Source organism: Pagrus pagrus, assembly GCF_965226575.1.
Source record: "Pagrus pagrus genome assembly, chromosome: 13".
Classification (NCBI taxonomy): Eukaryota; Metazoa; Chordata; class Actinopteri; order Spariformes; family Sparidae; genus Pagrus; species Pagrus pagrus.
In genome coordinates this window covers 14,896,862-14,912,663 of record NC_140197.1, presented here as the reverse complement: position 1 = coordinate 14,912,663, position 15,802 = coordinate 14,896,862, and the positions used below count along the sequence as shown (strand labels likewise).

Below are 15,802 nucleotides of genomic sequence, written 5' to 3'. Positions count from 1 at the left end.
AAGGTTATTAGGCTCTGGCTAATGGTAAACAAAGCCACAACTCCCTGTCTGCTTGTATAGCCCTCACCAAGACATCCAAGATTACAGCTCTTAAGGTGAAGTTAACAAATTCAGCCATTTTGTAGCATAGGAATGATCCGTCACTGTGTATCACTACTGTGTGATCACAGTAAAAGATTGATCATCTTTGCGTTACCAGACCAAACACTTATCACCTTCTGTTTGCTTTAGTCGGTTAAAGACAAAAGCAATGATCGCAGATTGGACATCTCAAATCAACCTTTCCTCAAGGTTTTATACTAATCACAAGCAAATACAGAGTTCATATTGTGCTGCATGCTATTGTTTTCATGCTACTGTCAGTGTTTGCTTAGAAAGTGTAAATGGTTGGAAGTGTGACCACATTGCAGTCAAACGCACTTAGCTACAGTTTGTCAGGAAAGCGAACTAATGTATTAAAACACAACATTCCTGCCCATAAATCCATACGCTGTCCTTTTATAAAGCAGCACTATGTTTTCTAAGTCTCCGGTCACCAAACCACTACATACTGCATTTTAATAGCAAATACTCTGGAGATTGGAGAGGTTAGGTGTCAGTAGTGGATAGACGAGTGTGCTTGAAGGGCGTTACTGTCGTGCTGTTCCCAATCCAAGGAGAGAGGAGGAAGGATATTATTTCGTGACGCTGTAGTCTGCTGCTCTGAAAGTAGAACCACTGTTCTTCAATGCAAAACTACTATCAAACAGTGATACCACAGCAAAAGGATAAAAAGTACCAAGCACAAAAAAAAGGATAGTGCACATGAGATTTTATATTCTTATATTTGTAGCAAAGGTTATTAAAAAAAAGGCGTTCATTCAGCTTGGTAGTTGATATATTCACCTTTACTGAGTCACATTTTTTGTTATTATTTTGAAGCTTGTCTTTTTAAATGATCTCGCAAGAAGCGTAGCGTCTCTGCAGCATTTCAGTTCTCTCCTCTGCTCTGTAGCTGAAATGACTAATTGGTTCATTTTCCTGCTAAAATCCACTCTGCATCCGACAAACAAGTCAGAATTGTTGTTCTTCACAGTGTTAGATATCAGTAGTAGCTGTCGTATCAAGCTGTAGGTCACATACTGTAGCAGCTGCTTTCTGTTATGTGTGTATCTGCTGCATACTCCTGGCTCAGTGGTCTCCCGGCAGTCGGAGGGATTACAGTATTAAGACTTTGTGAACTTGCTGCACTGAAAAAAGGACGTCATTGTGAACAGCTTTAGAAAAAAAATACCCAAACAGGAAGTGTATTGGAGAAGCAGGCAACTCTGTGTTTGCCTGTTCTAGTTCCTCAGTAACGAGTTTATGTGTACATTGTCAGACCAACAGAGGTATTTTAAAGAGCTGCTGACAAACTGCAACCTTTTTGTAAAAGACAGAGCCTTTGAATACAACATGTTTCTCACCTAAACACTGTTTTTGATTTATGCAGGAGACTGCAAATTCAAAACAGTCACTGAAAGGTGATAAAAAATAATCACAGGACAACATTGTGTATTGACCACATGCAGAGTTATCTGAGTCTCAGTTGAATGTATTTCCAGCTGTGTTAAAACCAGATTTTTGTCTATGTGTCTTCCATCAGAAATTCATTGAATTCGAGGATGCGTTGGAAGCGGAGAAGAAGGACCTGCAGGTGCAGGTGGACTTCCTGGAGCTGCAGGGGAAACAGCTGGAGCTCAAGACAAAGAACTATTCTGACCAGAGTGAGTGGACAACCTTATCAAGAGCTTAACATGTTGAACATGCAGCTTTCCAGCTGTTTTCCTTCAGATACAAGATAAAGAAACAATAAAGCTCAGGAGCTGAAACCCTGGCTTGCTTTTGTTACTTGTCAGTACCTTTTGAATCTTGGCGCACATGTTTGATTGGCTGTTTGGTTTTGTATTCTTGCCATCTGCACTTGGCCTTTTTCTTGATGTTTATTTTTGTCAGGATTTACAGTGGAGTTTAGACCCAAATAGCTAAATAACTAATGTTTAATCCAGTATTTTAGCGAGCAACAAAACCTCTTGGCGTTGCTATACCTCATTCAACTGTCGGGAAATTATATTTCATTGTCAAAGCCCTCGTGTTTAATTGGTGACAAGTTATATAGTGAATTAGTCATTTGTAAAGGATTACAGCATTTGAATCCATTACTTTTTTTCTCCTTGCTCCAACAATTTTAACTTCTCTCTCTCTGTCTCTCAGTCACTCGGTTGGAGGAGCGAGAATCCGACATGAAGAAAGAATACAACGCTCTGCACCAGCGTCACACTGAGGTAAGATCAGCCCAACAGTTTTTCAACTGGAGTCCCAAAACCTTTAATTTGTAAAATCATTTCTTACAGTTCAAATCTATACCTCCAACATCTGACACACCGACTAGATTGTTGACATTATCACTCTCGAATGCTCCAGGCATGACCTCAATGCAGTATCATTGTAACGTGGCAGTTATAGTGCAAAAGAGACTTTAGGTAGGAGCAGAAATGTGGTAAAGGAGCATAACGCTTTGCTTTTGGCCCATTTCTTTACTGATTTTACATAGATTTTACATCGGGGCCACCGCAGACTATTTCATCAAATCCATGCAATGTTGTTTTACATGCTAATGTTTTATCCTACCTCTCTGTCAGCTGTTGGTTTCTGCAAAAACAATGGCTGCCTGGAATGTAGAGAAACACAATTGAACACAAGGCGTGTGCATTAAAAAGTGGGCAGCATTCAAATAAGTCTTATGTGATTTGTAGTAAATAAACAACAATATGCAAAAGCCCCAGCATGGTCCTTTGAGCATTTTAATCTCACAATCTGATTTTGGTTCACAGAATATTTTCCAACAGTTATCCAACATTTGGTAGATTATAGATTTTGTAATTAAATCACTCTAATCCTTACATGCACCTCATTTACTCTCATGTTTTAACGACAAGTGACAAGTTTTTTCTCACATCTTTTCTTGTCCTCGTGGTTCACAGATGATTCAGACGTACGTCGAGCACATAGAGCGGTCCAAAATGCAGCAGGCTGGGAGCAACAGCCAATCAGAAGGCCCCGGCTGTGGACGAACGTGAGTCGTTGTGTGCGTGTGTCCGTGTGTCAGGGGTCGCGCGTTTATCTTTAATCCTAACATTCATCCAATCCATCGTCTTGTTGCTGATGTTTTGTGTTTTGTCCTGAACATGTTAGGCTTTTCACGTGTCGACACGCTCATTGTGTTGACGCTGGTACTTGTTTGTCAGCAGCCATGATGAACAGCTGGTACTTCCCACTGACAGGAGAGGACAGGAAGTGTACAAGGAAGCCTGGCAGCCATTATGAGTCTTGTGGGAAATTAGAAAAAAAGAGAGTTTGGAGATATTTTGCCAGTTGAGCATGAAGCGAGACGAGGAGTGGGACATCTGGTGCCGCTTCTGTAGCTGAACTGCAGATTAGTCGCCTCCTGCAACATGTACAATATACCACAGTATCTTAAATATATAGTGAGCTACACTGTTGATACAAAGACATCCTAGTCCTACACATCTTCCTGAATGAGTCCAGTGTTAGCTCTCGATGGTTTGTGTTAGGATAGATTAACAAACTGTTGAAGTGGTTGTAAATTAAGACAATCCCCAAAAGTGCAGAATGTGAGTTTTGTGTGTTTTCATGTGTCATGGCATGTTTCTGTCTTCTGTCTTTCTCTAATCGGTGTCTGTCTGTCTTGCTGGCTTGCTCTCTGTGCTGCTGTTTGCACAGTCATCGCCACACATGGAGGAAAAGGTAAATCCAACAAGGTCCCACAGCTGCCTCCACACCTCCTCCCTCCCTCAGCTCCGCCGTCTAAACCGGCCTGCTTTGACTTCATAGTATTCCCTTACGCGTGTACTTTATCAATTATTGATGCCTGTGACAATATATTATCTTGAATGCATCAATAATGTTGCGTTTAACAATGAAGAATGATATAAGGAATGGTTCAGAGCTCATGATGAACAGTTTGCTCCATCTACCTTCTCCTCTTTCTCCCTCATGAGTTGCCAGTGTCTGTCTGCTTGCTCTGCTTGTGTTGCCTGTCTCTCTTCCAAACGTGAAACCATTATAATATGCAAAGTGGAGTCAGTTATATAGATTAAAATTAAGCAAAGAAGAAACTGGAGAAATTCTGCAGTTCTTTTTTTTGTAGGAATTAAGTCTGTACATGTCTGATGTTTCGTAGAGTAGCAGATATAAGTAGATGTGGATGCCTGCAGAGACAGTTACAGTCTCTGTTGTTCATATGGTCCAAAGTCTTCGCTTAGCTAATCAGGCTTACAAGGAACTAATTCCTGTACAGTACATTAAATGAATACCTTGTATATGATCCTGATTGGGCTGTACTGAAGGCCATTATTTCTGTTGCTTTATTATACGACATCATCTCCCTAAAAAAATGTCAAAATACTTTGAAAACTAATATTGGTAGAGCCGGAATAGGTCTTTTTTGTTATTATGGCTATTATTCAAATATAATTCATGGTTTCCCTTTGTGTGCAGCGAGTGGGAGCACACAGTTCTTTGACTGCAGTGAAAAAGGGTTTTTTTATAGGCGAAATGCCAACAAATATGGATTGAAGTTGAATATTTCCTCAGATAAATAATAAGTTGTACATTTTGGAAATGATTTTGTCTATCTTTTGTTACTGGAAATGTTTGGATTGCACAAGAATCACGCTAGAATCTAATTCTAGAAATAGTTTAATGCTAATAACGTTAGTGTAGGCTCATCTTTAATCGAATGTCACCGCTATGAATGAAGCTTCAGAGCTTTGAATCGTTGGGTGCAGCCCTAAATCAGATAGTTGTGGTTTTCCTTATAATGTAACCCTGTGTTGAGTTTTCTACCTGTTGTTGCCTATGTTAATGCTTTGAATGACTTGCATCAGTTTTCCTTTTAAATTAAGAAAAGCTTTTGAGAAAAATGTGTGTGGACTGGACTGCATGCCTTCAAAGCCCTTGTTGCTTCTAGTTGTCAGGCTTGTTAATGAGCAGTTTTGCCTTTACCCTAATATCCCTATCCCTGTCGTGTTTTATTTCCTTACTACTCAATTTTAATATGTCAGGATGTGGGTTTCATCGCAAGCATTCGCTGTTTCTTTGTGGAGTCATGTATGTATTTGTTTCTTCTGGGTGCTTGAGTAAAAACATACAGTTTTTTTCACTTTTGCTAAGAGTTAGATAAGAAGATTGACACCACGCTCATGTCTGCACACTAAATATCTCCTGGGCTAGGATGAGCTAGCCAGCTGCTGGTTGTAGCTTCATATTTACTGTGCAGACATAAGAGTGGCGTCAATCTTCTCATCTAACCCTCAGCAAGAAAGCAAAGAAGAGACATGTTGAACTGTTATTCAACCTGTAGTGGAATGTAATAAAGTACATTTACTCTAGTACTGTACCATTCCATGATACTTTATACTTCTACTCCATTACATTTCTGGGGGAAATGTATTGTTTACTCCAGTTCATTTATTTTACACTTACAGTTACTAGTTACTTTTAACATAAAAAAACATGATATTCCTATATGACATAATGTAGTACTGTACTACCCAGTAGTATACAAAGTATGTAAAATGAGCTCCACATTGATGAAACTCAACATTAAATTGTATTTGTTAGTGATAAAAGCAGAATAATGATACAATAATTTATGACACTTTAAAGGAGCCATTCTGTATAATAAGTACTTTTACTTTTGATTTTTCAGCTTTTACCTGTAATGGAGTATTTTCAGACCATGGTATTTCTACTTTTAAAGGAGTAAAGGATTTGAAAACTTGTTCCACCACTGGTTTCAACATTATGTTGAAATATCGACCAGGTTGTTTTGCACCTTGCATCTAATGCATGCCAGGTTGCCTGGACAAGAAAACTGTACTAAATACAATAAATGAGTAATCAATAATCAGTCTCACCTAAGAATCCACTTTTCTCTGTGTCCTTTCTGCCAGCAGCAAAGCGGAGCGGCCGCCGTCATTGAGCCTCTACCCCAACGTCGAGGGCATGGTACGTGGGGGTCTCGGGGGGGCTAGGATGATGCCCGGGAAGGACATCTGGCAGGTCAGCGAGCTCGGCCAGTCTACCTTCTGCTCCGCCTATCAGGTGGGACGGACAGTGGATCTGTCCTCCTCCACGACCACAACCGCAACCTGGGGTGTGGAAGGAGGGAGGGGCAGCCTTACTGCTGCCCGTCCCGCTAGCCACGCCCACATGGACCACCTACCCCCTCACGCCTGCTTGTGTCGCTCTAGAGGAAACTAGTTTTATTACACTGTAAATCTTAAAAGTCCAATTTGTTAGGTGTAAATGTTGACTCAAGCAAGCAGGGGTCCATATTGTTTTTCCATGGAGTTTTCTTTATAACTGTGATTATTTTACTGTGAGATCATGGAGCTTCTACCATACGTCCTCATCTTTTAGTTTAATTGTGCATTAAGTGTTTCCAAATGTCCCTTTAAAGAAAAAGTATGCTACTCATAATTTCATAGCATCAGTGAAAGAAACAGCAAAGGTAAGAGGGAACAGAGGACAGTGTTTTGATTCTTGTTGTGGCATCTGCTGTTGTTCAGCTCCTGAGAGCATACATGCAGGTTAAAGTGCACATTTTAGGAGTTATAGCCTAAATGTTATGTGATATTACATCATGTGTTAATTATAATGAGAATATGAAGACAAAAATAACTAAAGTTGTACCACAAAACATGGAGCTGCTTTTAAGAAAGTAAAGTCATAGTTGACTCTATCTGACTAGCAGAAATACAACGAGTTGTGCAGGTGTTATAGGTAAAAAGTCTGCCTCCACTATGTGACGCTCGTATAATGCTGATTGTCTCTTGTTCCCATGTTCTCGTCTCATGTCACCACTAAACATTAAGGAGGATGGATCAGAGTCCGACTCAGTGGCGGCCACACCCAGCAGCACGGGAAGCAAGTCCAACACACCCACCTCCTCCGTCCCCTCCGCCACGGTCACCCCCATCAACGAGGGCTTCCTCCCAAACGCTGAGTTTGATGCCGTGCGGCCCGGGAACCGCAGGAAAAGTGCCAAGCGGCTCAGCCGGAATATGGAGGTGCAGGTTTGCCAGGAGACCAGGAATGTCAGCATTGGTAAGAAGATGTTACTGAAATGTTTTCAGTCTTCTAAAGGTACAGCTGAAATGTAACTCTATGGTGTCTCCGTCATGTTTTCATAGGAATGGGAAGTAGTGATGAGTGGTCAGAGTTTCAGGAGATCATCGATTCTACTCCTGAGCTGGACATGTGTGTGGACCCCCGAGTGTATGGAGGAGGAAACAGGTACAAATACAAAGCGGCTGCATTACATGTACAGCAAAAGCAACTCAAAAGACTCTTAATTTACTATTAGGAATGACAAAGAAAAGCAGCAAATACTATTGTTGCAGCTCTGGTGTAATAAACAACCTGCAAAGACTTGATTGAGGTAATTCAACATCATGTTGTTTTTCTTTGCTGAAGGGATGTCGGGTTTTGTTGAGTACCCCTTTAACCCTTTCAAAGCTGTTTTTAGATGCATATAGTTTGCTGCTGTTTACCTGGTGAAAGTCACAATTGAACTTTTTATTTTGCCTCTTTCACTGCTGTTGTCTGACTATATCTAATGTGTGTTTCAGCCCCTCGCAGGGCATAGTGAACGAGGCCTTTGGCATCAACACCGACTCTCTCTACCACGAGATCAAAGACGCCAAGTCGGACATCATCGGAGATGTGGATGCAGGTGCCGAGCTGCTAGGTATGAACAGAACATAGATTCATCGACCCAAATACTTTTTTTTGGAGCCCTGAAGCTTGGCAGTGAAGTTGAAGCTAATTTTGCCGTCAACTCACTTTAGTGGTATCCTGAAACTGCAGCTTATCATCTTCCTGGTGGAAGTGAAGCTTCTTCTTCTTCTACTGCCAATCTGTGATATTACTCAGTAATATCAGATTAAGTGTAGATCCAAAGTAAGGGTGGATGCATGTGCCTGTTGCACAGAGCCAGCATTTGTATTTACTTTGCGTTACGGCAGGGCAGGAGCTCCATGTGAAGCTGTTTGACTGTTTTTGTTTTTATTTTACCCTGCATGGCTGAGGCTGCAGTACACGTCATGCCAGCAGCTCCATACAATCCCTCAGTGGCTGCACGCCCAACCTCAGCTGCCCATTCATGCAGTGTTATACAATGTTATTATTTCTTTTCTTTTCTACCATTTTTTTTTCTCTTTTCAAAGGTTGTGATCTTATTTTTAAAAGTTGAATTTGTTATTTTAAGAGATTTCTTTACACTTCTTCTAATTTTTTTATAATATGTAATATGTCCATTGTCAGTGTCTGTTTTGGGCCAACACAACTAGGTTGATTTGGGGTTTTGATACATTTTCCCCAATTTTTTTTACAACGGAAAAAAAAGGGACAAATGACCCCACTTCTTGGCCACCTGTTAACCTCTCACCGATTTTCTTTTTTCCCCTTTTTATGTGCTTCTGCTGGTGACATCCATAGGCGAGTTCTCAGGTGTGTATCTGAGCATGCATTGTTTTTTTTTCTTTTACTCTCTCGACTCCTCTCCACTCCCCAAAGTCCACAGCTAAAGTCTAAAGCATAAATCTCAACCAGTGTGAACAGAATAGACAAAAGTGGCATATCTGTTAGTTTAATTATTGATAAATATAGTGATTCATTTATTGCTTGGAAATCTACTTAATATCCATTCACACAGAGTAAACCTGTTGCATTCGTATTCCTTTAAAGTCACAGTGAAATTATCTAATTAGCTTTACCAGAATACACATCTCTTACAGACTGCCCAGTATATCCTAATGGTTCACAATGACCCTGCCAGCCTCATAGTCAAACAGGAAAAATATAATTTCACTATTTCACTGAGACTTTAAAATCAAACTGATGATGTTTGAATATATCAGGCCAGATAGCAGCTTTTATGTTTAGTTCTTTATCCCTGCTGCTCGTCTTCGAACCCACATTAATAAATGCTTATCAGCATCCTCTCTCTCCTCTCTTCCCTTCCTGCCCCTCTCTTTCTTCTTCTCTGATCTGTGGCTTCTCCATTCTTCTTCTTTTGCCTCCAGTCCGCGATGATTTCTTCGGTAAGGCACGCCCTGCCTTCGCTTACGGTCACATTTGCTTGTTATGTCATTCCCTGGCCTCCAGCTTTCATGTCCCTCTGGTTCCTCCTTTGTGTCTGTTTTTCTTGTGGCTTTATATTTACCTTTGCATCTCACCTACCGAAGATCTCCCTATTTATAGAGCATTAAAATAAAAATGTCTCTTTGTTCAGAAGGAAAACACTACTAGAGAGTAATGTAATGGTAAAGCGACTGTGAAGGAATCTGAATCAAGATCAACAGCCTTTGTGGTGAACATGATTCAACAGGAGTCAACGTCAGCTGGCTTTAAAAGTCCCTGAAGAAAATAAAGATAAATCTTCAGGCTGCTTTACTCACCACGTTTAAAGGTATAATTTGTAGAATATGGCAAGATATTTAGTTTGAAACATTCAATAAATGAACTAATTGTTAACAGAATGTTAAGCTGTGTCTTGTCATCCATAAAGTCATAGCCTTGATCAGAGCCCCTGTAAATCGCCTCCTTACTGTATCCTCTGTTGTCAAACTGACCTCAGTCGGTCTCGGAGGCTGTGTTCAGTCCCAGTTCAGTGTCCAGCTGTGTTCACTCTGACGTCAGACTGCCAAATCCAGTTGAACTGAGCCCCGTCATCCGTTTGGGCTCCCCCCTGTGATCTGAGGTCCCAGTCCAGACCACTGACTCCATGGTTTACAGAGCCATGAGCTAATTAGCTAGCCCGAGCCAAGGATAGCTAGCAAAGAGCAGCAGTTTTTGGTACTCTGGTTATTTGCTGCCCTTTATGTTTTTAAGCTACCTTCGAAATTCTGACCATATTCTACAAATGACACCTTTAAAGTCCAAGATATGAGTTATTTATCAAAAGAGATATAGATTTTAGGTAAAAGGTGGAAATTAGCAGTTTGTCATCCAGAGTGTTGCAGTTAAAATGGCCAGACCGAGTTACCTGAAGTAGACACAAGTTTTTTTTTCACATTTGCAGTCAGATTACATATCACTACACAAAACATTGCAGTGTTTTTCAATCCAGTGTTCACTGAGGATAATTTTCTCTGTAAAACAAAAAACACACACAAACCATCACCAGTCTTTTGTAATTAACAGTTGCCTTTTGCTGTTGTTTTGTTTGTTGCTATGTGTGTGCTTGGCTTAATGTTGCACAGTGCTTGCTGCTTGCACCTAAATATTTCAATTAATGTCTGGCAGTAATTAAGAGAATTAACTGAGAATTAACGGATTAAGATTTGATAACAAAATTAACAGGTTGAGCATGATATTGACACTGTTGTGGTTAAGGGATCAACTGACTATAATTCTGACTATAATGTGCACTTGTGGAGCTGGATATTGATTGATATCGATATTGATGTGATATTTAATGTTATGGTTGTACTGTGTCTACATGTTCTCATCAGTTAGCTGTGTAAGATACTCCAGAACTCCTCCTGGCTGTCTCTGTTTCTCACAAGACAAAAATGTTCAAAGGAGTCAACCATTTTTACAAATTTAACAACAAACCTTCCTTTTCAACCTGATTAGGCTTCCTTGTTAACATGCGTGCTTAAATCAATAATCTGTTTATTGGTTTTCATTTTATTTATCAAACCGGCCATTTGTGTAGGCTTTCTATCATTTGTTTATAACAGGCACTTACTGTAACCTGGCTGGTCTGACAGGCAGAGATGCCTCAGAATTGTATCGATCAATGGGTTTATTGATTATTGGATGCGGTGTATTGTGTGTGTAGAGTAACAGATGCGAATGTGGCTGTTTCAGGGATGGGCAAGGAGGTGGAGAACCTGCTGACAGAGAACAAACAGCTCCTAGAGACCAAGTAAGAGACAGAGATTAATGTGTGTGTATGTGTGTGTGTGTGTGTGTGCGTCTGTGTGGTCTTTAAAGCTACACTTGTAGTTTCCTGAAGATAGTTCTGATGTCTTACCTCCTGCTCTCTCTGCTCTTTGCTCGACAGAAATGCTCTAAACATTGTGAAAAATGACCTCATTGCCAAAGTGGATGAGCTGTCAGGGGAGCAGGAGGTGCTGAGGGAGGAGCTGGAAGCTGTGAGGCAGTCCAAGAACAAGGTGGACGCCAGAGTCAAGGAGCTGGAGGAAGAGCTCAAGAGGTGAAAATAACAGCAAGCTGATGGGAGTATGATGAGAAGGAAGACAATATGCTCCTTTAGATTGGTGATATAAAGAGAAATACATTTACAGACAACAATAAACAGGCCAAACACAGGTTAAATAAACAGCAATAAGGACAAGAAGTCTCATGCTCTACTAGCTTTAACTGTTGAGCTGTAATCCAAACCTTAGTGACCCAAACAAATGAATACGTCCTGAAAACAGACACAGAGGAACAGTAACGTGATCGTAAAAAACGGTCACTGTTGACTTGTCTGTGTATTAAAACAGAGTCTGAAAATAGACCAGGGTTTTTCTATTACGCAGACAGCATCTTGGCCACTTTTAACTTCTCTAATTTCCTGTATTGATCCTTCAGTAATCTTAGCTGAGTCAGTGGCGGGAGGATCTCTGTGTTCTGCTGAGTGTGCCCCTTTTTTTTTTCCTTGAAGGAGAATACATTTTAAATTAGCTCGCTGTCATAATGTCCTTTTTTAGTACTTTCTCACTATTTTCTGTGGATACAATAATGTCACCAGTTCACCCAACTTTCACCAGTGTGTTACAGCTGAGCAAATCATTTCATAGTATAATCGTACATCACTGTTGCAGCTTTATGGAGGAAGCTGCTCACGTTGGAAGAGGATGCATTTTGCCTGCAGTTAAAGCTGATGTGAGACTAACTTCTGCTGCAATAAAGTGCTAAATTGAGATTGTAAAACTCAACAGGACACAGCTCCTGCGGCCCAACAGCATCTTTACAACAGCCAATAAATCTTAAGGTACTTCAGATACACTTGAGGGTTTTGAGGCAAGACAGTTTTAAGTCGGAGAAGAGATCGACAGTAGTACATCTGGGATGGATGGGTGGAAAGAAGAGAAGATCAAAATACCTCTTCCACTCTTCCACAGAGTTCAAAGACCAAAACACAAGATGTTATTCTGGTTTCTTGATATAGTTTTTGTTGGTTTTTTTTTGCCAAGACTGCAAAGATAATCAAAAACGATCTGCAAGAGACCATGCAACTATCAAGTGATTATACAGTTAATTGAATATAGTGACGGCAGTTTGATTTCTGTCAGCTTCAAAGTTGTTTAGGATAAAAAAATCCTGACATGATAAGAAACACTGTGGGTCACTTGCTCTTCCTTTATTCATAAACATAATAAGCACTTAGTGAGTTTAATTGATAGACAGTCTGCAGGATTCATCTCTTTCGATTAAAAAGCACAAAACAAGACACATTCAGAACATCATTAATCTGACTTTTGAGATCAATATCACAGGTGAGGATATTAAATAAATTATTATTGAATTCCTTCTAGCTGCTTCAGTTTCAGGGTCATGGTATTGTGCATGCTGGCTCACTGTGACCTGATTAGAAATTATCCATTCTTGATTTTATTAATTATTAACACCTGTGCTTTGCCTCCTATGACAGCTCAAAATATTTGCAGCTCAAAGGCCCACTGCAGCTCCAGCACTATAAAGATCCCTCAGTGACTCACAGTCTTGGTTACCCTTTCTGTCCAGATGTTCACAAGCCACAGGCAGAAATAAAGGTTGTGTAACACTGCATTTTGTTTTTGTGATGAAGGTTACGAGCAGAAGCTCTCGGTGCATCTCGGGACTCTAAGGATGAAGGAGGAGATGATGTGAGTAAAACTGTTTCTGACGCACATTGTGAGAATCTCACACTGCAAAAAGACTTTTAACACATTTGCTGCACATCTTTGTCTCTAAATGTGTGCTTGCAGACCTTGTGTAATCAAAAGTATGTCTCTATGCTCTCCTCCAGTTTTCATCACCCATGCAGGACGGCGACATGACAATGACACAGCGGCGGCGGTTCACCCGGGTGGAGATGGCCCGAGTGCTGATGGAGAGGAATCAGTACAAAGAGAGACTGATGGAGCTGCAGGAGGCCGTCCGGTGGACAGAAATGATCAGGTACACACAGATTTACAGTTGAGATGGAGAACTGTAATGCCAAACTGTCTTTTTCTTATTTATTGCTTTTATACTTTTTATTTTTATTTATTTGCTATTATGTGATGTTGTACTTTTTCTTGGTTTTATTCTTTCAGTGACATTTTTGGATTCTTGTTTTAACTTCAACTTAACTTTTACTCAATCTGGTCTGTCTCCTGTTTGGCCTTTTTTAAGGGTTTTAAAGATAACCAGGTTTAAACCCAGCATACTAAAATGATTGGTGTGATTAAGGCCTAAATCGAGCTCAAAGTTCAACTAAAAAAGATCTGTATTAAGCTGAATATTGTGTTTGTAAACTTATTATCTCACAGAATAAGAATACTATGTTTGCAGTGTAATTACACAGAAATGCCCGACACAGTGGCTAAATTCATTAAAAGGTACTGAACCACAAAAGAAAAGCACTTCAGTCTCATTTTCCTTCGACTCACACCTCTCCTTGCTCTCAGGGCGTCCCGAGAGAGTCCTCCAATCCAGGAGAAGAAGAAGTCCACCATCTGGCAGTTGTGAGATTCTGCTTTTATTAAACTTTTCTACTACAGTACAAAAAAAACCCAGTTAATTTGGTCAAATGAAACCTCTTCCTTCTCCTCCTCCCTCTGTCCACCAGCTTTGCACGTCTCTTCAGCACATCGTCCAGCCCTCCGCCTGTCAAGCGGCCGTACTACAGCGTCAACATCCACTACAAGTCTCCCTCGCCGGCTGGTTTCTCCCAGCGACGCAGCCACACCATGTGTCAGATCTCCACCTCTAACCGCACACTGGAGTTCTTCCCTGAAGAGTGAGCAGCAGCAGCAGCCAGCTTACATCCCTTCACTTAACACTAAACCTGCACCCTTACCTGCCCTCACTCTGCCGGCCTGGTTGCTTGCTCGCTTGTGGCAGCTTGCAGAGTAGAAAGCTTCCAGTAGTTTTCCAGTATGCAGCATTTGGGATTGGTTGTTAATACCTTCATTTCCCTTGCAGACAAATCTCTTCATGCATATATTAAAGCAGATATCTTATCTTATCTAAATCATTGGGACATAACTGTAAAGCCTTTTTATGGCTATTGCACAATTAAAGAGATGATTTGGAAAGATAAGGTTATTTTAAATTCTAACTGCACAAACTTTTTCTTCCGTTTTTCTTCTCTTGTACATCTGCAGGCACAAACGCTAAAGATATTTAAAAACGTTTCATAATCTTTAATTTGGTGCGATCAAACACATCGCTTGGCTTGAGCAAGAAAAAATCTTAGTTCAACTTATGCTGGTAACAGCGGCTGTTGCTTTATTTTCCTTCCTCTCCTCTCATCTTTTCATCTCTTCCTCTCTTGCTGCTGGCTGGCCAGGCTGCTAACGCTTCGCTCTTTCTCTCTTCCCCTCCGTCCCTCCCCGTTGCTTTCAGACTGGCCAGTAATGGTGTTGCGTCTCTCCTCAGTGACTCGGCACTGTTGGCCCGCCGAGAGCAGCGGCGTGAACAGTACCGGCAGGTCCGTGAGCACATGCGCCGCGATGACGGCATCATGCAGGCCTGTGGCTGGAGCGTGCCGTCTCGCTTAAAACAGGTACACACACACACACAACCCCAACCTACCAAGGGCTGCACCTGGCAATTTATTTAATTATCGATTAATCGACCCGTTATTTTCACAATTAGTCGATTAATCGTTTTTTTAATGTCCAAAAAAAATGTGAAGAATGCTGGGGATGTTTTTCCAAAGCCTTAAGTGACGTCTTCGTATACTCGCTGACTTCTTCACAGGTTAACAAAGTGTGATATATGACCGACTTGTTTCTAAACATCATTTTCAGTTCAAAATCTTACATTCTTACATGTGAAAGTAAAGGGGATTAAACATTATCCTAGCAAATAACAAGCTATCGTACTCTTTCATGATGTTTTGATCTTTTTTTCTGTTTATGTTGTGAGAAGACTTGCAGGATTTTTGCTCATTGTCCACCAATTAATTTTCGATATGACAGCTAGAACTGAGCGGAGGGACAGCACACCTAAGACAATAAGAAAAATGTGCCTTAACCTTAAACAAACACCTGTAAGAATAGCAGCTCTCAGTCTTTCCAACGTTGGTTTCAAGCATAAACATAATTTAACAGCATGGCTGGCAGACCCTGTGCAGCTGGATCAGTCCAGATGGGCAGAGTGTGTCAGCAGGCAGGTGGTTCTAACTTTGGTCTCCCACAGACTGGAGGTCAGACGGAGACCGCTCAGGACAGCCCGCTGAAGAGACAACAGGCAAGTGAGACCGACAGAGCGCCAGCATGCGCCTTTATGGCTTCCCCTCCCTTTAAACCTCCCCCTAAAATCCTCGACCCCTAGATAGCAGTGGATGTCTAATACCAGACAAAACACTGAATACATGTTCAGATAATCAAGATGGCATTTTCTGTACTCTGCACTGTCAGCTCCATGTGAAAGTTCTTAATAAAATTAGATTTTTTGTAAATAAAAGATGATCTGAGTACAACTTTGCCGTGAAACGCAACTCTGGAAATGCATGAAATTTTTCATTTTGAGGCATGACATGACAAAA

General features: G+C 40.8%; 1 protein-coding gene across 13 annotated transcripts in view; it reads left to right on the top strand.

Moving 5' to 3' along the window:
- mapk8ip3 (mitogen-activated protein kinase 8 interacting protein 3) overlaps positions 1-15,802 on the top strand; it is a 28,658-nt gene that overhangs the window by 4,686 nt on the left and 8,170 nt on the right. For 2 of the 13 annotated variants that reach the window (XM_084371523.1, XM_084371522.1), the window contains exons 2-19: positions 1,625-1,745; positions 2,233-2,303; positions 3,003-3,094; positions 3,763-3,786; positions 6,000-6,051; positions 6,921-7,152; positions 7,239-7,341; positions 7,677-7,795; positions 8,545-8,556; positions 9,132-9,149; positions 10,924-10,981; positions 11,120-11,272; positions 12,872-12,929; positions 13,073-13,224; positions 13,716-13,772; positions 13,877-14,047; positions 14,689-14,815; positions 15,454-15,504. In XM_084371523.1, coding sequence (XP_084227649.1) covers positions 1,625-1,745; positions 2,233-2,303; positions 3,003-3,094; positions 3,763-3,786; positions 6,000-6,051; positions 6,921-7,152; positions 7,239-7,341; positions 7,677-7,795; positions 8,545-8,556; positions 9,132-9,149; positions 10,924-10,981; positions 11,120-11,272; positions 12,872-12,929; positions 13,073-13,224; positions 13,716-13,772; positions 13,877-14,047; positions 14,689-14,815; positions 15,454-15,504 — 1,671 coding nt within the window. Of the gene's footprint in view, positions 1-1,624; positions 1,746-2,232; positions 2,304-3,002; positions 3,095-3,762; positions 3,787-5,996; positions 6,148-6,920; positions 7,153-7,238; positions 7,342-7,676; positions 7,796-8,544; positions 8,557-9,131; positions 9,150-10,923; positions 10,982-11,119; positions 11,273-12,871; positions 12,930-13,072; positions 13,225-13,715; positions 13,773-13,876; positions 14,048-14,655; positions 14,816-15,453; positions 15,505-15,802 lie in introns of all 13 variants that reach the window. The other 11 variants (XM_084371529.1, XM_084371524.1, XM_084371528.1 and 8 more) reach the window with 11 other exon arrangements.